At 37.1% G+C, this 27,998-nt stretch overlaps 2 protein-coding genes and 1 long non-coding RNA gene across 3 annotated transcripts; all 3 read left to right on the top strand.

The window, feature by feature from the left end:
• The first annotated feature begins 4,530 nt into the window (after nucleotides 1–4,530).
• Nucleotides 4,531–9,951, top strand: LOC115711574 (uncharacterized). Its single transcript, XM_030639931.2, has 10 exons — nucleotides 4,531–4,799; nucleotides 4,908–5,074; nucleotides 5,178–5,242; nucleotides 7,181–7,221; nucleotides 7,399–7,487; nucleotides 7,576–7,689; nucleotides 8,009–8,086; nucleotides 8,682–8,747; nucleotides 9,059–9,136; nucleotides 9,635–9,951. The coding sequence occupies exons 1-10, from the start codon at nucleotides 4,673–4,675 to the stop codon at nucleotides 9,740–9,742; spliced, it is 933 nt and encodes a 310-aa protein (XP_030495791.1). The 5' UTR covers nucleotides 4,531–4,672; the 3' UTR covers nucleotides 9,743–9,951.
• On the top strand, nucleotides 5,296–6,554 carry LOC133035821 (uncharacterized). Its single transcript, XR_009686941.1, has 2 exons — nucleotides 5,296–5,920; nucleotides 6,314–6,554. It is a non-coding gene; the product is annotated as an uncharacterized LOC133035821 (long non-coding RNA).
• Nucleotides 9,952–15,936: 5,985 nt separating the features above from the next.
• On the top strand, nucleotides 15,937–18,211 carry LOC115711647 (transcription factor bHLH47). Its single transcript, XM_030640019.2, has 5 exons — nucleotides 15,937–16,357; nucleotides 16,462–16,564; nucleotides 16,898–17,016; nucleotides 17,118–17,245; nucleotides 17,628–18,211. Exons 2-5 carry the CDS (start codon nucleotides 16,497–16,499, stop codon nucleotides 17,994–17,996), a joined length of 684 nt encoding a protein of 227 aa, XP_030495879.1. The 5' UTR covers nucleotides 15,937–16,357; nucleotides 16,462–16,496; the 3' UTR covers nucleotides 17,997–18,211.
• The last annotated feature ends 9,787 nt before the right edge of the window (nucleotides 18,212–27,998 follow it).

The following is a 27,998-nucleotide window of genomic DNA, read 5'->3' as shown; positions in this document are numbered from 1 at the left end:
AATCCAGCATCCCCTAAAGTTGTATTTTAAGTTCCTTAAGTTCTGTTGGATCCATCCTGTATGGTGCCTTCGAAACAGGTTCTGCCCCAAGTGCCAAACCAATTACAAAGTCTATCTCTCGTTGTGGCGGCAATCCCGGTAACTCCTTGGGAAATATCAAGAAATTCTCTTATAACTCTGACATCCTCAGGCCAAAATGTTTTAGGTCTGCTGGAGTCAATTACAATCGCTAAAAATCCTACACATCCACTCTGTAATAAATATTTAGCCTTTAAAACTGAAATAATCGATATTTGAGAACCTTGAACAGATCCAACATAAATAAATGGATCTTCCCCCTTTGGCTGAAAAAGTTACCATTTTCCGTTTACAGTTAATGTTGGCCGAATACTTGGACAAAAAATCCATTCCAAGTATAATATCAAAATCTGTTAGTTTCAGCTCTACTAAGTCAACACAACTCCCTATTTTCAATCCTAATTGGCATAGACCTAATTCACCTTTTGGAGATAACCAATTCTCTGCTAGGCAGTAGGTTCCCGAACCCTATTTTAATAAAATCAAAAGGCCTACCCAATTGATTAATTACTCTCGACGCCACATATGAGTGTGTAGCCTCAGAGTCAAATAATACAGTAAAATAGGAGTTGTTGATAAGAAGTTGACCTGTCACCTGAGCAGGGCTGGCTGCAACATTGATTTGAGTGATAGCAAACACCCGAGCAGGTACAGGCTCCGCCTCTTACTTCTGCTCTATTTTCTTTGTGTGGGACCCTTATGGTTCTGTATGAAGTATTCTGCGAACTTTCAATCAATCTTCTGTGTTCTCGATGTGATCATCGTGGAGCAATATTTCCTGAGGATCTTTCTTCTAGATGTAGGGTTCGGTGGGGACCTCTCCAAGTAGTTTTGGGGGAGGACTCTCCCATACGCTTGATATATTTGTTAGTGTGGTAATTAACTACTTGTCTTTTTTCCTTATTCTTTTTTAGTTGCTATCATGGTCGATGTAGTCCAAGCTGATGAGTCGTTCTGGTACTTTCATTATATGTCAGTCAAGATAGAGGGCTCGTCCCTCGCTTTAGACCAAAATACAAAGTATGCCCGAAGCAAAATTTATATGTGAGTGAGGAAACCACGTGCGCCAAGTTTAATGTTAACTTGGGTGATGGCCAGGTGTTTTGGCCACCAAATGGTCTCATTTGCTTCCCAAGAGTACTTGTATATTAATTAGTGACAAAAAAAAACAAAATAATGTCTAGAAAACTTCATTGGAAAAGTTCTTGGAAGTGGCCTGAGTTGACAATATGTCATCCTTGACGCTGGTGACCATGCCTTGTGCCAACCTGGGCGCTAGGTTGGTCGTTCGGCCCAGGTGACTTTATTTGTTCCCCAAAAGCACTTGTATTCGGACGAAGACAAAAAAAAAATGCTCGAAAAACATAGTCATAAAAGTAGTTGGAAGCACCCTTAGTTCACAATGACACATTTATGAGTCATTTAATATATTTAGAGCATCTCCGATACAGAGCTATAAATATGGTGTATTGCTATTTTTTAGAATATTTTACTAAAAGTTAACTCCAATGGTGAGGTAAAATGTGTGTCAAATTTAGCTCAAGCTAAAAATTATGCCAAATTTAGTACAAAAAATAGCATGTACCAAATTTTGGCCCACAATAAATGCCACATTTTTTAATTACTTATTTGTCACTCATTAATAAAAAAATATTTTTATATTTATAAGTTATTAAAATAATATAAATAAAGTTAATTTTTTGTATATTTTCTATAAATATTAATGGTATTATAAATTTTTATAGCTAATTTGTACTTTGTGTATTGTAGCATAAATATAAAAATTGGGCCAAATATAATTTTATAGTATATTTTAGACTAAATTTAATCCAAAATATAAGGCGATCTTTATATCTTATTTAACTAACTTAATATAATTTACATGTGAGAAATTTCAACGAGATAGAAAAGATTATCTAAAATGCCAAAGTTTTTCTCATTCCCACATCAACGTCTTCTTCTGTAAGGGGTTCAAGAGCAGTTGTCTGAGAGTGGTTCAGTTCGGCCCAACGACATCCTCAGTTTTAGATTTTTGTTTTCATTTATTAATTTACTATTATTAGTTTAATTCCAATTAATGTTTTTTATGGGGTTAGAATTATAAGGACTTCATTCCTTAATTAATTTTAATGTTGTGATCGTGTTTATGTGTTGAAACTAATTTAGTTTTTCCATTAGTCTTGTCTTTTGACATGGTTCTTTAGTCTTGTCTTTTGATATGGTTTTTTAGTTTTTTCCTTTTAGTTTTTTCTGGTTCGAGTCTTATCTGTTGGCATGGGTTGTGTAGCTCAGAATCATCATGGTGCTATGGTTGAAGCATTCAAGAAGGGGAAGATTGGATGTGTTCAACCCGAAATTGTTGAGATAATAGGCATGAAAGAAGCATTGAGTTGGATTGCAACTCATTCGTGGGATAGAGTCATGTTGGAAACAAATAGCTTGGTGTGTGTCCAAGCGATTCAGAGTGGTATTTTATGCCTTCATAATTTGTGTTTTGTAAAACGATCTGCAAATAAGTTGGTTCTTTACTTCACAAGAGACTCTTGTTTCTCTACAGGTCGTGTGCTTCAGTTGGAGGACTGTTCCTCTAAAGTGCGATCTATTGTTTCGAACGATTTTTTTTTTTTTGAATAAAAGTAATTCATTAAATAGCAATATCCGCTATTACAATAGACTGTAGAGAAGAAGGAACATTGCTCTCTGTAAAAAGACGATCAGACTAAAAACAAGCACCACGAGCAACACAATGTGTGACTTTGTTAGCAGATCGTTTAACATGACAAATAGAAACATTATGTAAAGAAGAAAGAATCAATTGACACTCCTGAACAAACAAACCAAAAACTGATGGAAGAGCAACCGAGCTATTAATAGCTTGAACAACAGCAATACAATCTGTCTCAAATAGCACATTAGACAAATTCTTCGACTTCAACCAACTAAGGACCTCCTTAACGCTCAATACTTCAGCCACAGCCGGGTGACAAGCCCCAGAATGCAAAGAGGAACTAGCTTCGATTAACTTCCCATGACAATCTCTAATGACCATGCCCGTACCATATTGAGTTGTTGCCTCAAAAATCGCCCCATCAGTGTTGATCTTCAGCTTCCCAGTAGGCGGCTTCACCCAACAAACATTGCAACCAACAACAGTAGCCTCAAACAACAGCTGTTCAAACCTGTTCTCTTGAGCCAACAGCCAACTAGAATGACACGACCTTGCCACTCGAACCACATCTGCAGCCTGAGAAGAACGATCCTGCCAAAGAAACTCATTTCGAGCTTTCCAAATACCCCATGCTACCATCAAGAGCTCATCCACCAAAGCCACTCTACCTCCTGCCAGAAACGCCTTAAACCAATCGGCGAAGGTAATTTCTGCAGAAAAATGCAACCCCACACACAACCTATGCCTACATGTGAAAGATTATAATAAATATAATGGTGTATATTTTAAATAGACATATTCTCGTATCTATTTTCAATTAGACATGTTAATGAACCGTTTAATAAACATAAACCTCAAAAGAAGTCAAAATCATTTAAGATAAATCCAAACACTTTTGTTTTTTGGTGCGAGTTTAGACTTAGAAAAGAATTAACCGTCTATAAGCTAAGTTAAAAAATTAGCGCCTGTGGCCCTGTTTGGCTAATTAAACGATCCATTTTAGCTAAGTCAAAGAGCTCTATGGTTATCTTTCTTGAATTATCTTGCCGGAACCATTTTGCCACCGGCGGTAATCAATCATATTCATATTACAAGGTAAATAAGAATCTTCCCAATATCCTTTTTGCCTCTCTCTCACCACATCACAAATGGCAAGAAAATAGAACCCACTTTGTAGAGTCAACAAAGGATGAAAACGCCTATATTTACTCTCATTAAGGATAAATTGCGGCATAAATACTCAATGTTTTCGATTTTATACACTTAAATATCTAATGTTTATTTTTGGTGGCAAAAATACTTAATGTTACAATTCTCTTACACCGTTACTACTACTTCGGTTATTAACTCATAAATATGGACACGTGGAGGGCCCAAATGCATTACATTTATTTATTTTATTTTAAAATTTAATATTCTTAATATAATAAACTAAATATTACTTATTTTTTTTTTTTAAAAAAAAAGAGAAATGTAATACTAAATTACTATAGCTGAGCGAACCAGTATAACATATGGAACATAATTATCGAATTGAAGTCCTAATATCATGTGAAAAATGTTAATGAGAACAAGTGTTTTTTTTTAAAAGCAGCATTTAGTTTCTAATATTAAGAATATTAAGTTTTAAAATAAAATAAAAATAAATGTAATACATCTAAACCCTGTCCGTATTTATGAGTTAACGAAAGTGGTAGTACACTGTGATAATTGTAATATTACGTATTTTTGTCTTAAAAATAAAGTATTTAAGTTTATAAATAAATAAATAAATAAAAAACAATAGTGACGTGACGTAGCAAAACGAACCAAAGCCACGTGTCCCTCTGAAACTCTTCCCTACGGATCACCTGGGAATCTAGTGGTATTGAGAACTCGCCTGGGTTACGACTCAGACCCGAAGCTGCGGCCGGACGGATCACATTCATGGCTAGGGTTCTCCAGTGGAGCCACTCCAAGACTGTTGTCCTACTCTGGTTCCTCACTGCCATAATCTTCTACTCTCTCTTCCAAATGGCTCTTCGAAATTCCATTTCCAATTCCACATCTTCAGGTCACATTACACTCACTTTCATTTTTTTAAAAAATTCTCGTTTTAGTTTTCGAGATGATTTTTGTTGAAGATCTGAAATTGGTGATGATAATGAACGATGGTGTGCAGTCTCGATGGCTTTAAATGAGGATCGGAGGTCGAAATTGTACGATGGTATGGCTCGGGATTTGGATGAGAAGGGACCGGCTTTTCTGAAGCATGGTGAGACTTCTCAGTCCTTGTCACTCTCGGATATTTTTATTCTCAAGGATGGAGCTGTGGAGCCTGCTCTTAAGGTAATTAAATTCTATTTAATGTTCAATAGAGTTAAACAATTGTACATTTGGTTTCCTTATTTGAAATGTCATTAATGATTGGGGTATATGATCTTGTTTGTAGGCAGCTAATCCACCTGTTCGTGCTAATGTTTTGTATCTCAGCACAGAGTACTCAGTGCCTATCTCGTAAGCCTTAAAATATATATATATATATATATATATATATATATTTATATTTATATATCTATTCTATATAAAGTGTGTCTATATAACTGAAATTCTTGATTTATGAGAAATTTATGGGTGAATTTTAATTTTTATTTAATAAAATAATAAAATATTATTTATATATAATAAAATAATGGTTTATGAGAAATTCATGGGTGAATTTTAGTTTTTATTTAATAAAATAATAAAATATTATTTATATATAATAAAATAATAATAAAATAAATCCTATTAGTATTTGAACTGACATTAAATAGCTCTTCCCCAATTTAAAAAAGAAAACATACTGTATCTTAAATTCCTAATGAAATTTTTATAGGAAGTATTTTAAAAAAATATATAATAAACAAATAAAAAATCTTCCTAACCTTAGGTTATATCACAATCCATATAAACTTTAACTTTAATTCAAAATCTTCCATACTCTCTTACACACATAGCTATCAATATGCATGGTTTACTCTTTTTTTTTTCTTCTTTTTTCGTTACACCATTACAAAGTTCTAGCATTACCCTGACTTTAATGTTTGATTTATCTATTTTGTAGATTTCTCAAATAAATTAATATCATCATATACGTATTATTTATGCAATGGAGAGGTAAAAGTTTTATATTCTTTAAAGAGTATTGCTTAAGTAAGTTTATTTTATATATATATATATATCAACCATAAGTTATATATGATCATAATTTTATTTATTTTATAGATTTCTCAAATAAATTAGTATCATCATCTACTTATTGTTTATGCAATAGAGAGGTAAAAGTTTCATATTTTTTAAAGAGGGCTTAAGTAAGTTTATTCTTTTATATATATCAACCATAAGTTATATATCATCATAATTTTATTTATGTTTATAATTGAAATTTCTATATTAATAGTATTATTGACTGAAGTATTATGTGCTCAATCTTAATTTCAATTTCTATGTTTATTGTTATATATTCATATGAATTTTAATAATAAATAATACATATAATTTTTATTAATTATGGTTAAAAAAAAAGGTCACGTAGAACTTAACAAGTTTGCAGGAACACCACCGCTTTGTCGACACTACCATATTCAATTTATCAACGAAAAAGTGGACAATCCAGATATATGCGGACCCGGCTAGAATGAAAACTGCAAAATACAAAAATTACACTATTGTCTCTATCGAAGCAAATGAAGATTGAAATCCACCAATGACTATCATTAGTTTCTTATCTACAATTTTTAGACAAATGCTATTTTCAATTATCAATAATTTAGAGATTGATTTTTAATTTTTTTTTTATCTTACACCCATTTAAGTAATGTTTCTTTAAGTATTGGAACATCAATTTTTAATTTATTTTTGGATTAATTTAAGAACATATTTAAATCATCAAACTTTTTAAATACTAATATATTGCATTCGGTATTCACTTTTAATTGACAATAATATAAACTATAATATTCAGATACACATAATAATAATCTCATCTAATAACTAATAACATTTTTTCTTTAATTTTTAATTGTATCACTTTCAAATAACATAGAAAAAACTAGCATAAAATTTAATATACGTGCCTCGCACGTAGTTTTTTGCTAGTATATATATATGTGTATATATGTTATAAGAATTCATGTAGTGAATGCTGTTGCTTCTGTGCATTTGCTTATATGAATAAATCCACTTTCAAAAACGACAGAATTTTATGTATAAAATGATGTCATATCATAGAATATGACCATGTGAAGTGTGAACCATATTGTTTATTGACTACAATTGTGTTTGTTGAGACTTGTGCTGTTTCCCCTGATAAGATTCTTGAAAAAAAAAGGGCTCTTTTTACTATTATGGGATTGCTTTCGCTAGTAGTATGCACATTTATTTAATGATGGATTCACGTTTCTTTTGATGCAGAGAGACTATAAAACGAATAATAAATCCCTACTTTGACAAATGTAAGCTTTTGTACCAAGCTTTGTCATGGCATAAGTTTTTCAAACAAATTTTTTTCCTTTTGGTGAGAAGTTGTGTGGGAAGGATTGATAATTTGATCATAATACACATAATGAGGATAATTTATTCCTTTTAAGTTACTACATCAGTTTTTGCATGCTTACACAAATTCTGGTTAGCTATCTGGTTTCAGAACACAAGTTTGTACCATTTCAGTATGTTTCATGCCTCGCATCATATTGCGCCAGTTCCTGCTACTGAGAATGAGGTTTATTTTCCTTCAGAACCTTTTCATTCATTGTTTAAAAAGAAAATGCAAGAACTATGGTGAATTATTGTCTTGTTTGTTTTATTAGATTGAAACTGAGGCAACTGCTGTTAAAGATGTTGCAAAGACTCTATGCTCTTTAAACATTGTTTTGGATAGAGTGGTCTTAACATCAACAGGTGTGCTTCTAGGGTGCTGGCAGGTTATTTCCTATACCTTATGCACTCATTTCTTATATCTGTCATTTTTTTCAATAGAAACAGTATAGGGTGATCTTCCTATGCAAATTGTATAATATAAATGTTTACATAATTTTCTCATTTTAATGAATTCCCATGTCTAATTTGGTATTCTCACTCTGCATCATCAATAAATAAAAATTGTCGATTTATTTAAAGTTTTGTGCGCTGCTTTTATCTTGTAAGGATTATTGAGAACGATTTGTGACGAAGCTCTTTTTGAGTGAATTGTCAAAATTCCATGCATTATGCAAGCTCTAAATCAATATTTTGTTTGTGTAGGTAGTTTCTGGGACAGATCCAGTAACGATTCGTACCAAACTAAGAACTGCACTTCCCCGTGCACCAGAAAAGCAACTTGTAAGGAGCATATTAACATCCTAATTATTTTTGTTAGATTCTATCTTTTTTTTTTATTAAACTCATTCAGAAACCAAAAAAGAGAAGAGAGTACAAACCTGTGAATAGCTTGTGAAATACACACAGAAACCAATGAATTAAGATTTCTTTCAACAGGTTATGATCAATCATGCTTATAGATTATCTTTGACATTGATTGTGACATTTGTCTCTGTCTCTCTCTCCACAGTTTCAGAGTATTTGTTTTCTTGTTGTTATCAGTCTTTGTTGGCTAACAGATTCTCATTTTCTCTCTTCGTACTTCAGCTGTGGTTTGGGGCCACTGTAATTTGAAATGTTTTTCCCAAGGCTGTATAACATAGCGCAGTATTCTAAATAATAGTGCATACTCAGGCTCATATATAATATACTTACTAAGATTATTGTTATGGCCCTCTAAACTGAACTCCTTAATTTGGAAATCCTCACGATAACCTTTAGTTTTTATTGAATTTATGTAGAGACTTTTTTTTTTTTTTTCTAATATGCTATCTTCTGCCATTTATATTTTTTATGGATGTGATTTTATTGATACACATATCGTTATCTTCCATAGTATGATGCTGCAATTCTTCACACATCATTTGCAAGGCTTCTTGGTCCACCCAAAGCTTCAGCCACGGTAAATGCGGTCTTTAAGTTTTTATTATTTGTATAGTTTTAATTACAGCCACTTAGAATCCAGCTCAAGTGGGTGTCAAGGTCTGGGGGTTCAACTTCCAGCGGTTTAATTTAACAACTGGGTAGTTATTAACTGTTTCTTATCAAATAAATAATGTTCATTACTCTGTGATGTGTTTATGTGACAAATTAAAGAGTAAATCACTATAAAGTCAACCATAACACTAGATTTAGGTAGACAAAGTTTTGTTCTACAGTAGTGTATGTGTTCTTCTGTTCTTCATACACTCTTGTGATTTGTACTATGTTCAGGAGATGCATAATGCAGATCTTGTCAAGTTCTTCCATGAGCTAGTTGCTCACCTAAACAAGGAACTCCGTGGATTTAAGGTGAGTTGTTATTATCCTTGTAATCCGATTATATTGTGTTAGGGTTGCTCAATTAGGCTGTCCAATTTAGCATAAGAAAGAGTAAGTCAATAGTAGTATAGTTATAAGCTTGTGTTGTAGGAGGATTTAATTTATTTCATTAGTCCTTTAATTTACTTTTACGGTTTATTTTTGTTTGTTAATTCAACTTTTATTTAAGGAGACTTGAAAATAAGATATTTAAATAAACTAAATAGAATAGTCTTGGAGTTCTCTTCTGTCTAATTGGGGTTTACTTGTACTGTATCATTGTGTTATTAAGATTCTTAAAAGATACGTTGGACCCTTTACACAAATAAAAAAGGATACTTTGAACTTGGGCATGCCCATGGTCTAATATTTAATTCAAGGACAACTCATTAGGCATCTGAGATTTACATTTATATGTAAAAAAGAAAAAGAAGAATTTCTATATTTCTCTTAACTGATTGTAATACACGTATGTGCAATGTGATAAAGGCTGCAATTTCTGAGCTCTGGTACGTGGAGGAATATGATGTGTTAGCCCTTGCTTTGAATGGGAGAATGAATGTTCGTAAATTTCAGCTTGGCTGCACCAGAAACTGATGTTTCAAAGTCGAGAGATTTAGTCCATTGTATATTCTCAAGGTTCACTACATGATCTATAAGCATGATACACGAACTTCCTTTTTAATTGCTATATTATATTACCTTCTTTACTGACAATTTTACAGAGAGTCTTAGATGTATGATGTATCTATAACAATGATATCTACGAATATTAAACATTTAATAATATTAGTTACAATTTCTTACTTTTATTTTTGAAAAGTAACATCATGACTTGTTGTGTAGTTGTGGGCTAATGCCTTCAATGATGATCTTCACATATTTAAATGAAACAAGAACGAGGAACTGAAGAAGGTTCATGGATGGAACTGACTTGTTAAAATGAAAAGAATATGTATGTGTTAGAGTCTAAAATTGATACGTATTGTTTGAGTCAATACAAAACTCCCAACAAAAGCTCAAAAAAGCTTAAGAACAATCAACATGCCTCTGTTTGTTCCAATACAACAGTAAATATACTCAGAAAGAGAGATAAGAAATGACAATTAACAACTTAATTTCTATTTCCAACCATTCTGTTAGCCGATCCTTCTTAGCTCCTCTCCAGCCTAACAAATTCTTGGAGCCAGCGAGGTCTCACGCGCTTCCTTATCCCACGTGTCACCACTTCTTTGCCATGGTCGATTGGTACCGAGTCGGCTTCATCGTTGGCTTCGTCTTTGCTTTCTACAACTTCCTGGGTCTGTTCGTGCGGCTGTTTAGCCGCTGCTTCCTTCAGCCAGTCCCCAACTCTCTTGTGGACTTGTATTGGGTCAATAGCTATTGGGCCTGGGCTATCAGTTCCCTCCCCTTCGAAACTGACCTTGTCCTCAAGGTCGGAAAGATCATACAGCGTACAAAAGTCTCGAAAATTCTCCCAAGTGGCATCTTCTGGAGCGCTCAAGGACCATTGTACGAGCACCTGTGGTGTACGCTCGTTGCCAAACAGCCGTGTAGCTAAAATGGCTTGAGGAATCATCAATGGTTTATTGTTAACGCTGAGTTCCGGAAGGGCATAGGATATGAGCGGTGATGGTCCATAAAATGGTTTGAGTTGAGAGACATGGAAAGTGGGATGAATGCGGCTACGTTCGGGTAACTCAAGAGTGTAAGCCACCGGACCTGCTCTGGCAAGGATAGTAAACGGCCCAAAATACCTTCTGCAAAGCTTGGCATTAAGTCTTTTTGCCACAGTTGATTGTCTATAAGGTTGCAGCTTAACTAAGACCAAATCACCCACATTAAAGTTGATGTCCCTCCTTCCTTTATTAGCATGTTGCTTCATCCTGTTCTGCGCTTGCAAAAGATTCTGTTTAAGCTGCTGTAGGACGACATCCCGAGCTACTAAATCCTCATCAACCGCCTGAATAGTAGTGTTGCCCCGAGTGTATGCTGGAATAGTAGGTGGAGGCCGACCATAAACTGCTTGAAATGGTGTCATATCGATTGCCGAATGATGGCTGGTATTATAGTGATATTCTGCCCACCCCAGAAATTTACTCCATTTATGAGGATTGTCAGCGGAGAAAGCCCTCAAATACTGCTCTAAATACCGATTGGTAACTTCGGTTTGGCCATCCGTTTGAGGGTGGTAAGAAGAACTCATTCGCAATGTGGTGCCCATGAACTCAAACAACTTGCGCCAAAAAGCACTAGTGAATATGGGGTCCCTGTCAGACACAATCGATCGTGGTAATCCATGTAAACGAATAACCATATTTGAGAACAACTCAGCAACTTTAGTGGCAGAATAGTGTGATGGCAGCGCTCCAAAGTGAGCATACTTCGTCAGACGATCGACTACCACCAAAATATTAGTGACTCCACCCGAATTGGGTAATCCAACTATGAAATCCATGGCTAGATCCTCCCACACGCGCTCGGGAATCTGTAATGGCTGGAGTAACCCGTGAGGAGGCGTTGGTGAATACTTCACAGTTTGACAGATGACACAAGATTGTACATACTTTTTAACTTCCGCCTTCATGTGCTGCCAAAAGAAATTAGCGCTCAACCGCAAAAATGTTCGTTCGGGTCCCGCATGACCAGCCACTGGTGTGGTGTGGAATTCCTGTAAAAGTCGTTGCTTCAAATTGGAATGAGCACTGATATAAAGTTTCTGTTTGAAGTATAACAGCCCCTCCTGTACATAATAGTCTTCTGTGTTCAATTCTTGCTGCTGTAACTGAGTATGAAGTTGTCTCAAATCAGGACAAGTAATGTTTTCAGCTCGCAATTCTTCCAAAAAATCGAAACAGGCAACTGTAATGGCAGCGAGGCGCACTGAAGTAGCATTCTCGTGTTGACGAGATAAGGCATCAGCAGCTGAGTTCTCCCTTCCTGCCTTATATTCTATTGTAAAATTGAAGCCAATTAATTTTCGTAAAAACTGCTGCTGATCTGGAGTCTGAAGAACTTGAGAGAGTAATTCTTTAAGGCTTTTATGGTCTGTACGAATGATGAAGTGACGACCCAGTAAATATTGACGCCATTTGGTTACAGCTTCCACTATCGCCCGCATTTCTCGAAAATAGGCCGATGTGCCAGCAAATTTAGGCCCTAATTTCTTGCTGAAAAATGCAATAGGATGACCATTCTGCATGAGTACCGCTCCAATACCAGTGCTGGACGCATCTGTTTCAAGAATAAATGTCTGAGAAAAGTCGGGTAGAGCTAGAACTGGCGTGTTAGTCATTGCTTTCTTGAGCTGCTGAAAAGCTATTTCTGCTTTTGTATTCCACAGAAATTTATCCTTTTTTAACAGATCAGTAAGGGGGGCCGCTATGGATGCGTATTGAGCAACGAATCGACGGTAATAACCAGTTAATCCCAGAAAACCCCGTAGCTGTTTGATTGTTTCAGGTTTAGGCCAGTCAAGCATAGCTGATATCTTGGCTGGATCGGCTTGGACCCCTTGAGCGGATACCAAGTGGCCTAAATAATCGATTGATGACTGAAAAAATTTGCATTTCGAAACTTTGGCATAAAATCTGTGTTTGCGAAGCAGCTGCAAAACGACCCGTAGGTGCTGTCCATGGTCCTCCCAGGATTTGCTATATACCAAAATGTCATCAAAAAAGACAATTACACAATGTCGCAGAAGAGGCTTAAATACCTGATTCATAGTAGATTGGAAGGTTGATGGTGCGTTTGTTAGTCCAAACGGCATCACCGTGAACTCATAGTGGCCCTCATGCGTTCTAAACGCTGTCTTGTGAATATCTTGTTGTGCCATACGAATCTGATGGTACCCTGCTCTCAAATCCAGCTTTGAAAACACTTGTGCCCCGCCTAATTCATCCAACAACTCGTCGATGGTGGGTATGGGAAAACGATCTTTGATTGTAATGTTATTCAAGGCCCGAAAGTCTACACAAAATCTCCAAGAGCCATCCTTCTTCTTGACCAGTAGTACAGGTGATGAGTAAGGGCTTGTACTAGGTTGTATGAATCCGTAACTCAACATTTCTTGCACCATCTTCTCAATAACGTCTTTCTGAAAGTATGGGTAACGATAAGGTCGAACTTTAACTGGCTGTGATCCCGGGTTTAAACAGATGCGATGGTCAGTACCCCGGTGCGGAGGTAGTTGCCGCGGTTCGGTAAATACATCCACAAACGAAGTCAGAACTCCCTTGGCTACTGTCGGCAATTTACTCTCCATTTCAGATATCTCTACTGCAATGTTCTCTGTCACAGGTGGGTCGGCTGCCAACATAAACATTTCCCGAATGTCTCCTTCCCTCACCATGGAACGAAGCTGAGTAAACGAGAGTTGGTGCGAGGCGGTACCCGAAGATCCAGCTAACTTCACCACTGCTCCTTGCCACTGAAACTCCATTGTTAATGCTTTATGGTCGTGAATACAAGGCCCTAAGGTCTGAAGCCATTGCATTCCTAAAACCACATCTAAACCCCAAATAGGCAGTATAAACAGATCAACCAAAAAAATATGACCCTGTAAAATTAATTCCACCCTTTTGCAAACTTGAGAGCACCATAATGAATTCCCATTACCCATGTACACTTTGAATCTCTTTGTCTCTTCACAGTTCAAACCCAAGCGAGCAGCTAAGGCTTCTTGTATAAAATTATTATTACTTCCAGTATCAATCAATACCTCCAATGGTTCCTTACCGTGGTAAGCTGTGATCCGAAAAATCCGCGGATTAGCGGCGTTGGACAGGGAATTAAGGCTGACTTCTTCAGCGAGGCTCTCCTCCTGGTCTGTCACAATATCTCCTCCCATGACTGTTTCATCATCCTCCTCTTCGTCTCCTTGAGCACACAAAATGAGTACCCTGTTCTTACATTTGTGACCCGGGTTGTATTTCTCATCACAGGTGAAACATAAGCCCTTTTCTCTTTTGTCTTTCAATTCTGCAGGAGATAAGCGTTTAACTGGTAAAGAAGGCGAACTGGGTAATGGCACCTTGGAATATGATGGAGTGGTTGTATTAGTGGTAATTGAATTAGGTGTCGATACTTTTGGGGAAGCTGGCGAAGATGGATTCATGAAGCGAGGAGACCATGTGGAACGTCCATAATCACCTCTTGCACGACCCAACAGATCCTCATTGCGGTCTTCAAACAACTGAGCTTTGGCCATTGCATCCGCCAAGTCAACCGGTCTGGCCAAGAGCAATTCTCTGCGAATTTCGTTCTTCAATCCCCACACGAAGAAGTTCAAGAAATATTGTTCCGAAACTCCTGAGATTTGAGTCATTAGTGTCTCAAATTCATTCCGAAAATTTGCTACACTGCCCGTCTGAACCAACTTTGCAATTCTTCCCAATGGATCATCGTAAATGGACACTCCGAAGCGTAATCGTAAGGCTCTTAGAAAGGATTCCCAATCTGGAAACCCGCCACCCTTCTCCATCCATTGAAACCAAGTTGAAGAGATTCCTTCCAAATGAAATGGCACCATAGCCAATCTGAGTTCTGGCCGTACACCGTGTAGATCAAAGAACTTTGTAATTTTGTAAATCCAATCCTCTACATTCGAGCCGTCGAAACGATGGACCTTGACTCGCAGCACCTTGAGAAGTGAATTGATATCCCTTGAGTCAACATTTGCTGGCTGTTTGGGTCTCGATGGTGAACCCAACCCACTACTTTCAGTTCCATTGCCTTCCTGTTGTTTGGATGAAGGGGATTGTAATTGGTCGACTCTCTCATCCAATCTTGCAACCTGTTCGTCCAATCTCGCTGAGAATCTAGCAAACTGTTCAGCTGAGTGTTTCTGGAAATTTGATTCCAGAGCTTGAATCATAGCTGCCAATTCCTCGTTCTTCATCCTGAAATGAAGAATCAATGAAAGCACCAATGTTAGAGTCTAAAATTGATACGTATTGTTTGAGTCAATACAAAACTCCCAACAAAAGCTCAAAAAAGCTTAAGAACAATCAACATGCCTCTGTTCGTTCCAATACAACAGTAAATATACTCAGAAAGAGAGATAAGAAATGACAATTAACAACTTAATTTCTATTTCCAACCATTCTGTTAGCCGATCCTTCTTAGCTCCTCTCCAGCCTAACAAATTCTTGGAGCCAGCGAGGTCTCACGCGCTTCCTTATCCCACGTGTCACCACTTCTTTGCCATGGTCGATTGGTACCGAGTCGGCTTCATCGTTGGCTTCGTCTTTGCTTTCTACAACTTCCTGGGTCTGTTCGTGCGGCTGTTTAGCCGCTGCTTCCTTCAGCCAGTCCCCAACTCTCTTGTGGACTTGTATTGGGTCAATAGCTATTGGGCCTGGGCTATCAGTATGTGTGAAAGTAATGGTTTGATTTTGTCGGCTTAGGTTAGTGATACAGGGTTTGTTAGTAAGGAAGGAAACCTTCTTTAGCCCTGTTCCTTCGTTTATGTCAATTTTTTTTTTAAAAAAAAAAACAGTGCAAATAAGTTCTAGTTAATGTTTGAACTTTGAAATATTCGTTAAAAAATGAAAAAGTCAAATAAAATGTGATTGTTACTTGGTGCAAATAAATATAGAATTTAAAATATGTGAGATCCACGTTGATCAATGTTGTAAAAGTAAAATTCATGAAATCAGTTGGGGATTTTTATGATACATATAGAAATAGATTAGGATACAAGGTTGGTAGAATAGAAGAGCTATATGATTTTGGTTTCCTTGCTTGTGGATGCCACACGCTTCTGTTCGTCGTCTTAAAAAATTGAAGATTACGTATGGTTAGTTGTGACTGCCACACGCCTCCACTCGGACTCTAATCTTATCATCAAAAGAAAAGGAAGAAGGGTCACGTGTCATTCTCACGTGACACGTCTCATTGCACTAGTAAGGCGTGCTCTGAACACGAGCCCTCTTGTGTCTCATTCTCTCCCGCCACACTCCACATCCTTCTCCCCCAAACTTTCCTTTACTCTGTTTCATCCCTAACTCTCTAATAATCCAAATTATTTATTTATTTTTTAAATAATAATAATCCACATATGTACACTCACCATATTTATACGTATAAGTATACAATCTCTTGTTTTGCTCAAGACCCTTTCGATTTCTTCTCAACATTTATTTCTCTTAGTTGATCATAATACCAAATTCTTCTTGTAATTAAGCATTTTTTGTTTTTTTTAATCAGGAGGTACGTATATTACATACATACACACATATATATAAATTATATATTCTTTGATTTATTCATAGACAAACTTTGAATTCTAAAACATTGTTTGTTTATGATATTAGGAATTTAGAACTGTCTGAAGCTCAATTATACGAAGATGGGTTCGGAAAATGCTGTTCCTTTGGTTGACCAGGTCAACGTGATCGTTGAGGCCTCGTCTGACCGGTAAAGACTTTAGATTTTCTTCAAATTGAAATGGTAGCTTTTCATATATTCTTTTCTTTGAATTGTGTATCATGCTAATATGAGCGGGTATGTTTAAAGCCAAATCGATTATATATATACACACAGATTCATGCTTTGACCCCAATTTATATGAAACTTCAATTATATATGTTTTTTTTCACCATCTGTTTGAATTATGGCTTGTAATTGTTTACAAAACAACCAAACTATTGGGTTGGGGCTTAAATTCGAATATTTATATGTGAATTGCGAGTGTTCCATGTGACTTTTTGTTCTTTAAATGATGAATAATGTTATTGGACCTATGATCAGGGATTATTTGGGGAAAAAGAATCGGAGGAAAGTTCCTAAAAGAGTCCATAAATCTGAGAGGGAGAAAATGAAGCGTGAGCAATTAAATGAGCTGTTCTTTGAGCTATCCAATGCTATAGGTAACGTCTCTTTCTCTTAATAAATCATTATCTTTCATTTGTTCTTTTTATTTATGAATGTGATGGGTAGCATTTTACTTAGAGAGGAATGTCTCTTACAGAATTGTCACAGCCAAACAACGGCAAGGCCTCCATTTTGTGTGAAGCTACTCGACTATTAAAGGATTTGCTTGCTCAGATTGAGGACCTGAGAAAGGAGAATGCCTCCTTGTTATCAGAATCTCACTATGTAAGATCCTTAAAACTTCTTCCACTATTAATGTCCGGAGAAACCTTGTTATCAGAACATTAAATATTAAGATCTCTTTTCTTAGTCTGTAAAACATTAAAAACAAGAGCTCAAGTCCTTAAAGTCATTAAAGAGTTGTTTTTTTTTAACAATTTGCCTAATCTAAAACAACAATTTTTGTCAACATTAATGATGAAAATGTCTGCCGGTGCATTCTGTATTTTTATTTTGTTTTTCTCTTCTAGAATAAAATTTGCTAGAATAAAATTTTGACACAATTAATAGATGAAACAGAGAATCACACACAGAAACTTGTAAATCTCTAAATCTTATATTGCTCTTACTATGTACTGATACAAGCTGTTTGAATTTCTTCACACAGGTAACAGTAGAGAAGAATGAACTAATAGAAGAAAACTCAACTCTAGAAAGCCAGATTGGAAGACTACAGGGGGAGCTGGATTCAAGGGTGGTCCAGTTGAAACCTGACCTGAATGTATCGCCCTCTGATTCCCTTGCCAGGCCTCCTACCGAACATTTGGGTCAATCGCATACGGTCATTGTTGTTCCACTAATCCCTGACTCCACCCAAATCCCATCTAATCCTACCTCAAACGTGAGCAAGCCTCATGCTAGATATCCCACCTCAGCCGATTCGTGGCCATCCCAGCTTCTAAGGGAGCAGCAGCCGAAAATAGGCGAGGAGCTAGTTAAAGATAGGACTAGGGAACACAGGGAAAATAAACCCTGAAAATGTGTAGTGTAAATTATCTATTGTTGACGACCTGAAGTTTCTTGGCTCTTTTTTTGTTTATTTTTTCAAAGGGGTTATTGGATTTGTTGTGTTGGGGTTGAGGTTTGTGGTCCATGATAATGGAACACAGGGAATATAGGAATAAATGTGCACAGCTTCTTGAGAATGTATAATTTAGGTTCAAAAGGAAATAGGAAAGAAATATTTGAGAATCGGAATACCTGTCTCTGAATTGGAAAATGGCTGTTCATTATTCATTCTGTTTTTTGAGCCATTTGTCCATTAAAATAAATTAGAAACTTAAGTGTAAGTAATGTGTGAATGCGAAACAATGCAAGAAGAATTGGATTATTAATTATAGGTTTTCCAAAAGTTAAAATAGGATTTGCCAACTCTCAAATAAAGTTGTGAAGGAAATATGCATCGAATCATTTTCTCAATTCCCTTTCAACCTTTGCGTTTGTCATTTAAATTATGAAAAAAGAATTTGGATTGTTCAAACACTTTTTCTTTTTTCTATTTCCAATGTAACTATACATGTTCATTCTATGTAAATCAGCAATATCATAACTCACTCCAACTAATCAAAAGCTGCGTTGATGATCCTAGTTTTTCTCTTGGTTCTTAGGGGCTTAAAGCAACTTTAACGAGCAAACTCAAATTTAGTGTTACATCAACATCAAAATAGTACTGTTCTTAATTTTTGTCCTCGTGACGTGGCATGCTTACGTGGACAGAACTAGTGCCACATGGCAGTATAGCTCACTAAAGGAAAGCTAAGTCAGCACTCGAGCAAACGAAGACCCCGGCACTCAAACGGAAACCAAGTGACAGACCAGCTCCCTCTCAGGAACTGGCCAGCCAGCCCAGGGACAACACCATGGCTGGCCAGCCAAGGGGTGCTCTGGAGGCCTCACTGGACACTCCTACACGTGACCAGGAGCAGTGGGCTACAAATTGGGCCCCAAAAGCCCAACAGAATGGCTAAATAATACCTAGAATCAATGGCATTTTGATCTTTCGTAAATATCTAACTAACTATACAATTGCTAAGGGATTTGAATTGTAAATTTAGGGTTTAAGGCTTCCTATATAAATTCCTTAACCTCTGACTGAAAACATAAGTTGCTTAAGTTACCTCTAAGCTAGAAACATGATCTCAAACTCTAAGTGTCTGACGAACTCTCTCTCTTCCTCATTCTCTCCCACACGCCTACCTTAGGCTATATAGAGTATGTAGAGTATGAAAGAGTGAAACAAACTAGGGATGTACAAAAAAAATTGTAAACCTCCCAAACCGAATAACCCGCCCAAACCGAACCGAAAAAACTGATAAAAATTACAAACCGAAATAACCCGAAAAAATTACAACCCGCCCAATCTGTTAATTGGGCGGGTTGAAAATAGGTCCAACCCGCCCAATTAAACCGAATAACCCGACCAACCCGATTTTGACTTTTATTTTTTATTTTCTTTTTACTTTTTACTTTTTATTATGTATAACATAAATGATTAAATATATAATAATATAAAATTATATACTTAATTGTTAGTTTCAAAGTCATATATATTGTATTGTGCTTTGGTGGAATTTGATAATTTTAATTTATCTTTTTAATTTTTATTGACTTTGAAAAAAAAAAAAAAGTTTGGCCGGTTTGGGCGGGTTAACCCGACCAAACTGCCCAAACCGTTAGTCGGTTTATAATTTTTTTTTAAGTTGGGCAGGTTGCACTTAAATTTTTGCAACCCGAACTTTAGATTGGGTAAGAAAATATATAGGATAAACTGCCCAAACCGACCGATGTACAACCCTAAAACAAACTATATACTAGGGGTTCATCAAACTGCTCAAACCGCCCGCACCACACCGCCCCGCAAAAAAAATATGGTTTGAAATTCTTTGCAGTGCGGTCGCTATTTAAATTTTTCCTAAATCGCGCGGTGCGGTGCGGTTTGCAATTTTAAATTGTTATTATGCGGTTCAAACCGCACCGCACATTATATAAATACCAATTTTTATATTTATTTAGGTCCAATATGTGAATGTCCAACCAAACCCACTAATTACTGTCATATTGAAATTTAATTTTTTTTCATATTTATTTTCAAGTCTTATGATATTTTTGACAAGTGTTGCTCAAGCTTTGTTGTATTTATGATAGTTTAATTATTGGTGATGGTCCAAACCGCAAAAACTGTACCATTTTTTGTGGTGCAGTTTCTGCGGTTTTTAGTTTCGCGGTGCGGGTGCGGTTTGAATTGAAAGAACTACATAGGCGAGTTGGTTTGAAAAAATGTTCAATAACTGCACCACCCGCACCGCGACACTCCTGCTATATAGAGTATGATATTGAGTCTTGTCTTTTGATATGGTTATGATGTTCTCTTTATAGTGTGTTGTGTGTTGTGTTATTTTCCCTATTGAGTGTTTGTCTTGTTATTTCTCTGTTTGTCTCATATGGCTTCAACAAGTTCATTGCTAAAAGCGATTGAAGATCAGTATACTAATATAGAAATTGAAGCTGAAGATGATAGTAATTTTGCTTTTGACTTCATAGATGATGGAAACCAATCTGTTGATGACCGATGGTGTATTGTGGAGAAATTCCTAACAAAACGGGCAATTGATTTTGATACTATGCGTCACATGATGGCTTCCCTTTTTTAACTAGGTAGAGGGATGTATGTCAAAGAACTTGAGCTGAATCGGTACTTGTTTCAATTTTATCATGAGCTTGATCTTGAAAAGGTGATTGAAGGTAGTCCTTAGACGTTTAATTGTATCCAGTTTGTCTTTGAATGTCTACAACATGGCTAAGATCCTCGGTCCCTAGTTATTAACAAACATGATATGTGGGTTCAAGTTTATGGCTTACAGTTGGGGTTTAAATCTGAACATGTCCTACGTGAGTTAGGGGGTATATTGGAACATTTGTGAAAATGGATCAAAAGAATTTTCAGGGCATTTGGCATGACTATTTACGGGTTCGTGTGACTCAAGACATTACTGTTCTATTAAAAAGAAGAAAGAAGCTTCGACGTACTGCTACCGAGGAAGGTTTCTGGGCTATTTTTATATATGAATACGTTCCTACATTCTGTTTTATATGTGAGATAATTGCCCATTCGGATAAATTTTGTACGCAACTTTTTGTGCTACCCACGGATAAAATTATTAAACCTTATGTGACTGGTATGCGTGCTCAACCAAGGAGAAGGAATCATTTGATCGAAGCTAAGTGGCTTAGAACCAGAGCTGATGAAAACATAGCTTTCTGGTGGCATGTCTGGCTCTGTTTCTCTCCCCTCTGTATAGGTTCACAGTCAACCATCTTCAATTGGAGGGATTATGGGTGACAATCGTGGAGAATCAAGAGGAAGATCCTCTGTCATCTTTATGAACCAATCTGAAAGAGATAATCGTGGGAAAGCCAGCAATCCAAATATTCCTTTGGCAGCTGTCCCTACTGACGTGGGAGTTAATATAGAAGTAAGTGAGGATTCTCAACTTAAGATTTTTGATATTAAACGTAGGAGAATAGAGGAGCTACAGTCATGTGGGCCATGTGTGTTGGACTTTCTAAAAATGGGTCGGCCATAGAGACAGTTAAAGACAATATAGAAGTACATGAAAGTGAGATTATTGTAAATGTTCAAAAAAATGGGTTGTTGGTGGGTGATGGTTCCCAAGCCCACCGCTCGTTATGAGTATACTAAGCTGGAATTGTCGGGGGCTATAGAACCCATGGATTTTTCAATTTATTTCAGATCTTATTATCCAAAAGCATCCCAATTTTTTTTCCTTTGTGAAACGTTATGTCGTAAAAATGTGGTTGAATGTTTGAGAGTGGTTGTGGGTTATGAGGGTACGATTTCAGTTGATGCTAGAGGTCATAGTGGTGGCATTGCTCTTTTGTGGAGAAATAATGATGAAGTGGAACTTCTGGACCTCTCGATTACTTTTATTGATTTAAAGATTACAATTGCTAGTGAAGAGCCTTGGAGACTTACGGGTCTCCATGACAAGCCTAATAGAACTCTTCAAGCCGAAACATGGGATCAAATTCAATCTCGAAGTTTGGATTAACCTCTGCCGTGGTGTATCATTGGTGATTTAAACAATGTATTATCTCATGGTGATAAAAAGGGTGGTAACCAATATCTCCAGTGGCTTTTACATGGTTTCCAAAAGGTTTTGGAGGATTGTCATCTTCATGATTTAGTTCTTTTTGGGTATCCATTTACTTGGGAGAGGGGTCGGGGAACCAATGTTTGGATTGAGGTTCTCCTTGATCGTGCTATGGCCAATTAGGACTGGATTCAAAGATTCATGTCTGCCCAACTATTCAATCTTGAAGTTATTGTGTCTGACCATTGTCCTATCTTGCATCAACTTTCACCTCAAAATTTTTCTCAGTCGTTCGTCCATTTTAAGTTCAAAAATGCTTGGCTCCGTGAACCATTATGTCGCCAAGTAATTCAAAATTGCTAGGAGTTGTGCGAGGGAAGGCCGGTTATGGAGAAGATTAGATTTGTGGCGAGAAATTGGTGATTTGGGGCCGTGATTATACTGGTAATTTCAAGGAGCGAATTGCTAAATGTAAGAAAGAAATTCAGCAGCTGAAAAGATGTAGGAATCAAGACTCAATTACTCGGTATAAAATTGCTCAGGCTACTCTTGGGGAAATCCATAATTAGCAGGAAGTGTTTTGGCACCAACGCCCTAAACAACTTTAGCTCCGAGAGGGCAATAAAAACAGTAAGTTTTTTCACGCGCAAGGCTACTGCTCGCAAGAAAAACAATTTGATACATTCACTTAAGAATAATTTGAGTGCTTGGGTTGATTGGAAAGGGGTTCTGGCTGGTGTAACTGTGGACTATTTCACTAATATTTTTTACTTCATCAAGCTCTAGCTATCATGGTGTTGTGGCTAGCATATTGTCATCTGTTTCTAGCTCTCAGAATGTTGGTTTATTACAGCAGGTCACGGTGGAAGAAGTCAAAAAAGATATGTTTTAAATGCACCCTGACAAATCTCTGGGACCGAATGGTATGACTCTGGGGTTCTATAAAAAATATTGGGATATTGTCGACAACGATGTTGTGCACCAAGTTATTGAATTTTTTAATTCCTGCTCCTTACCTAAAGGTATGTATCAAACCAATATTGTGCTTATACTGAAAAAGAAACATGTGGCTACTATGAGTGACTTACAACCTATTTCATTGTCTAATGTCTTGTGTAAAGTTATTTTAAAAGTGCTTGCTAATCGTTTGAAAAAGGTGTTGCCTGGTGTTATTTTTGAGAATCAATCTGCTTTTATCCCTGGACGTCTTATCTCGAATAATATTATGATTGCATTTGAGGTGATGCATTACCTTAAATGTAAGTGTAAGGGTAAGACGGGTTATATGATGCTAAAGCTCGACCTAAGCAAGGCATATGATCGCATTGAATGGGGTTTTCTCAAGGCTATCATGCTTTATATGGGTTTTCATGGTCGTTGGGTGGATCTTATGTTGGCTACTTTTATGAATGTTGAGTATAAGGTTGTGCATGGAGGTAGGAGTATGGAGTCAGATTTGTGGCGCTTTTTAGTGAAAGCTAAAGTCCCCCCAAAAGTCATTCATTTTTCTTAGAAAGCCATTACTGGTTGTCTCCCTACTCAGACACAACTTTATTCTAAGCATGTTCCTGTGCAATTGCACTGTGTTTTATGTTCCAAGGAAGAAGAATTAATCTTCCATGTGATGGTTTCTTAACAGTTTTCCTGTTCCTGTTGGAATAGATCTGGTGTAACACTTGGCATGGTTTCTGTCACTAATTTTGGTGACTGATTGCTAGAGGTGTTAAGTCGTGGTCAACCTACAATGTTTGAGGAAGCTTTAATGGTTTCTTGATCCATTTGGAAGACTAGAAACAACTTGTTATGGAACAAGAAAATTAATGTTGCAGTTGATGTTGTTGCATCCGCACATTCTGTCCTTAACCAGTAGATTTTTGCTCCATCGAATCGTTTTGAGCCGCTGCCTGCATTATTGTGTAACTACAGCAGTGGTGAGCAATGGACTACACCAAATATTGGTTTTGTTAAGGTGAATGTAGATGGAGCCTTGTTTGCAGCATCTCAATCATTTGGTGTGCGTGGCCTTACCCGTGGAGCTGATGGTCGTTTGATTGAGGTCTTTTGCTTGCACAAAGCTGGCTGTGTTCATCCAAACATGGTGGAGGCTATTGGTGTCAAAGAGGCTCTAAGTTGGGTTAAAAAGAAAGGATGGCAGCACACTATTGTTGAAACAGATTCACTTGTGGTGGTTCAAGCACTTGAAAGAAATGTTGAAATGCAATCTATTTTTGGTTCTACTATTGCTTATTGTCTTAAACTAATCAAATCTATGGTCCATGTTTAAGTTTGTTATGTTAAACGATCTGCTAACAACGTCGCCCATTGTATTGCTCACGGTGCTTGTTATTGGTCATATTATATTTTTGTTGATAGTAATGTCCCTACTGTTACTAACAAAGCTGTAATTGCCGATTTGACTATTCTATCTTAATGAAGTTTTCTCTTCTCATTCAAAAAAAGATGTGAAAAGTAAGAATATTGGTAGAGACTACATAGTCAAGATAGATCAAATTTTTTAAAATATATTCAATAATTTTATCCATATAATATATCATTAAAAATAAAATTTGATAAGAAACAAAACTCCTTAAGTTTTAATATCAATACATAACAATTTTAAAATAAAATAATAACGAAATTAATATGTAATTTAAAAAAATTAACATATATCAATCAATTGTTAAATAAATTATGAGTCCTGAATCATATAGAATAAGTAATTTGATTTCACTTGTTAGAAAAATTTATAATCCCAAGATACAGAATTTATATATAATAAAAACACTATAACATGTATATAATAATTAGATTAGATAATAATTATGAATACATACCTGATTGATCCATAACAATTACAATAATTTGATAGTGCAATACTATCAGCTAAGTCTTCTTCTCTAAGTATCTAAATTAAAAGCAATTTTAATTTCTATCTAATTATCAAAAAGTATATAACTGTGATAAGACAATATGTATTTATAGAGTTAGGGAGGGGACTTAGCTACATAAACTTAGTTAGACTGAGTCTGCTCTTTATAAACATAGATGCTAAGCCCATTAGCTATTGATCACCAACAATATGAGATAATACAGCAAAAAACTATTCAATTAATTCAAGTTTTAACAAAACCAATAAAAGTTAATTCAACATATATAATTGTGAACGTCATTTTTAAAGAAATGATGTGTACTATTATTAATGTTATCTCTTGGAGAATTAACTAAGTACTGCTAAATGCTCTCTAGGAGCTCACTTCTTGGAAGTCATTAGAGATTTGCTCTAACGCTCACTGTTGTAGAATCACAGTCTCAACCATCACTACCTTCACTCTCCCTTGTTTCTTTTGCTGCACTGGACAACTACTCATGGACCCTTCAAGAGTATGCGACTTGTTCCAAGACTCGGTACAGATCACACAAGATGATATTACCTTTGCTTTAAACCCTGGGGAGATTGATGAACCACAGGAGGAGAACAAAGTGCTGCTGGGGAAAATCATAAGCCGATATCGACTTGGTAAGGCTACCATACAGGGCTCACTGAAAATGTCTTGGAGTGCCATCAAGGGTTGGAAATGGAAAGAACTAGATGACGGTATCATCCAGTTCACATTTGCAAATAGAAATGATGCTATGAATGTCCTCAACCGTAGGCCATGGTTTGTCTGCGGAGCTTTGCTTGTGATCATGCCATGGCCATCTTGGCTCTCCCCAGCTGAGGTAAGATTTGACAAAACCCCTATCTGGGTCCAAGTGGATACCACCCCCTTTTTACTGGAACTTGTCCAATCTGAAGGAAATCGCTTCCAAAGCTTCACCAGTTTATGAACTCCCCCATGGGATTGAAGATACTGTAGGCATGAGTTCACTCAGATTCAGAGCAACCATTGACCTGAATAAACCTATATTCTCTGGCTTCTTTCTTCGTAGACAAAAACTCAAAGACCTATGGCTCCAGTACAAATATGAGCGCCTACCAAAAACATGTTTCAAATGTGGGATAATAAACCATGACCAAAGCACTTCCTTCAAGTCTCCCACGGTTGTGAAAGACACCAACGGTAACTTTTATCCGATGTTCGGTACATGGTTAAAAAAGGAGGCCCCCGAAAAATCGACCTTCTCCACCCCCTGGCCAAGTGGTTTCAGGACTGGGTACTGCAAAAGCAATTGGGGAATGACCCCATTCTTAGAAACCAGTTCAAGGTACACAGAGCCATTCAAAACGGAGACTCGGCTGAGATACGTGAATGCTGTCGACAATATCCGACGAAGAAAAGAATCGTCTCCGACGATGAGGAAGCAATCGAAACCGCTGAGCCCAACATGGTCATTACCCAGATTCCGTTAGTTTATCTACCGAGTATTGGGGAATTTGCCCCTTATGGCAATAATTCAAAAACGGTATCAATTTTGGACTTACAACAGGCTGCCACAGAGGACACTATGGACACGACCAATGGGGCATCGAGCTCCAACATGGTGGAGGGCAATGGTATCGAGAACAACACTGAGAAAATCCTGAAGATGAAAAGGACGGGAAAGACAAAAACTTCCATTTCAGGAGCTACAAATAAAGATAACTCAAAGGCACCCTTAAACAAACCTCGTATTAGCAACAGCCAGCCTGAAGACTTAGCAGAGGCAGGTGAATCACCCACAAACAAACAAACCTCTGACTTCGACATGGGCCCAAGCAAACTGGCCTACAACCCACTACTGGGAACACGGACCCAACTTATTGATTGGCCCTCTAATGAGTGTTGGGCCGACCCAAAAGCCCGTGAACTGATCTTTGGATCCTTAACTGTGGATAAGTACTACAGGGAGCCCACTCTAATTAACCCAATACTTGACATTGAAGATTTTAGAGTCCAAGAACACTCTCAAGGGCCCAGAAAACGTAAAGCATCAGATGACTTACTCATTAACCCATCTCCAGTCAAAGGTTTCAATTCGTACACAAACAACACCCCGCCTTCTCTATCGAAGGATAACCACTCTGAACCTGAAACTAGAGACAACCCAACGGAAAAAAATGCTCATACAGTTCAGCAACGACTGGGGCTCGACACTGAAATGGACTCTCCACCCACTAGCTTCTCGCCTGGTACGTGTGTGGAACAAGGCTCCAGCAGCAGATGTCGAAGCAGGGGAGGTAGAAGCGAAAAGGCTCCCATTGTCCACGATGAACCAGTTGAGAAGAAACGTAGGAGAAGGCCTCCTAAGAATCACCCAAACCTCTCAGCAACCCCGAAATCGTTCAAGGGTCGCAGACAAACAAAAAATCAATATGGGAGGAAAGCCAGGGAAGTATAATCACATTGACGGAAGCGGCTTCGACTTGAAAGTGGATTTGAATAACCACTTCATCGTAATTGAGAAGACTACGAAGCCTAGGACAAGTTGCACAATTACAGAAGTCGAAGATGATGAAGCTACGAAAAAAGGAAAAAGTGTAATTGAAGGAAGACATGATTTTCACTTTGGGGCTACGAAGACTTGCCCAGAAAAGTCTCCCGAGTCGCCATGAAAGTGCTAGCTTGGAACTATCGTGGTCTCGAGAATTCCACGACAGTTCGCAATTGGCGAATCTGGTTCGCCAACACAAACTCGAGGTACTTGTTTTGTCTGAAACTCGTCTACCGCAAGATAAATTTTCTAGAACCTGTATTAGACTCCATTTTGAGAACTCTCATTATGTCCCTCCTGTTGGTCTATCCGGGGGTCTTGGAATTTGTTGGATGAAGGGAGTTAACTGTAACATCAAACTAGCAAACAAATATGTAATCATTGGTGAAATTAGTTCGGACCCTCTAGGATGTCCCTGACATTTGTTTGGAACTTATGGCCCCCCGCATAGAGAA

The sequence above is a fragment of the Cannabis sativa genome, chromosome 3 (genome assembly GCF_029168945.1).
Source record: "Cannabis sativa cultivar Pink pepper isolate KNU-18-1 chromosome 3, ASM2916894v1, whole genome shotgun sequence".
In the NCBI taxonomy this organism is placed as follows: Eukaryota; Viridiplantae; Streptophyta; class Magnoliopsida; order Rosales; family Cannabaceae; genus Cannabis; species Cannabis sativa.
This window is presented reverse-complemented; position numbering and strand designations above follow the sequence as displayed.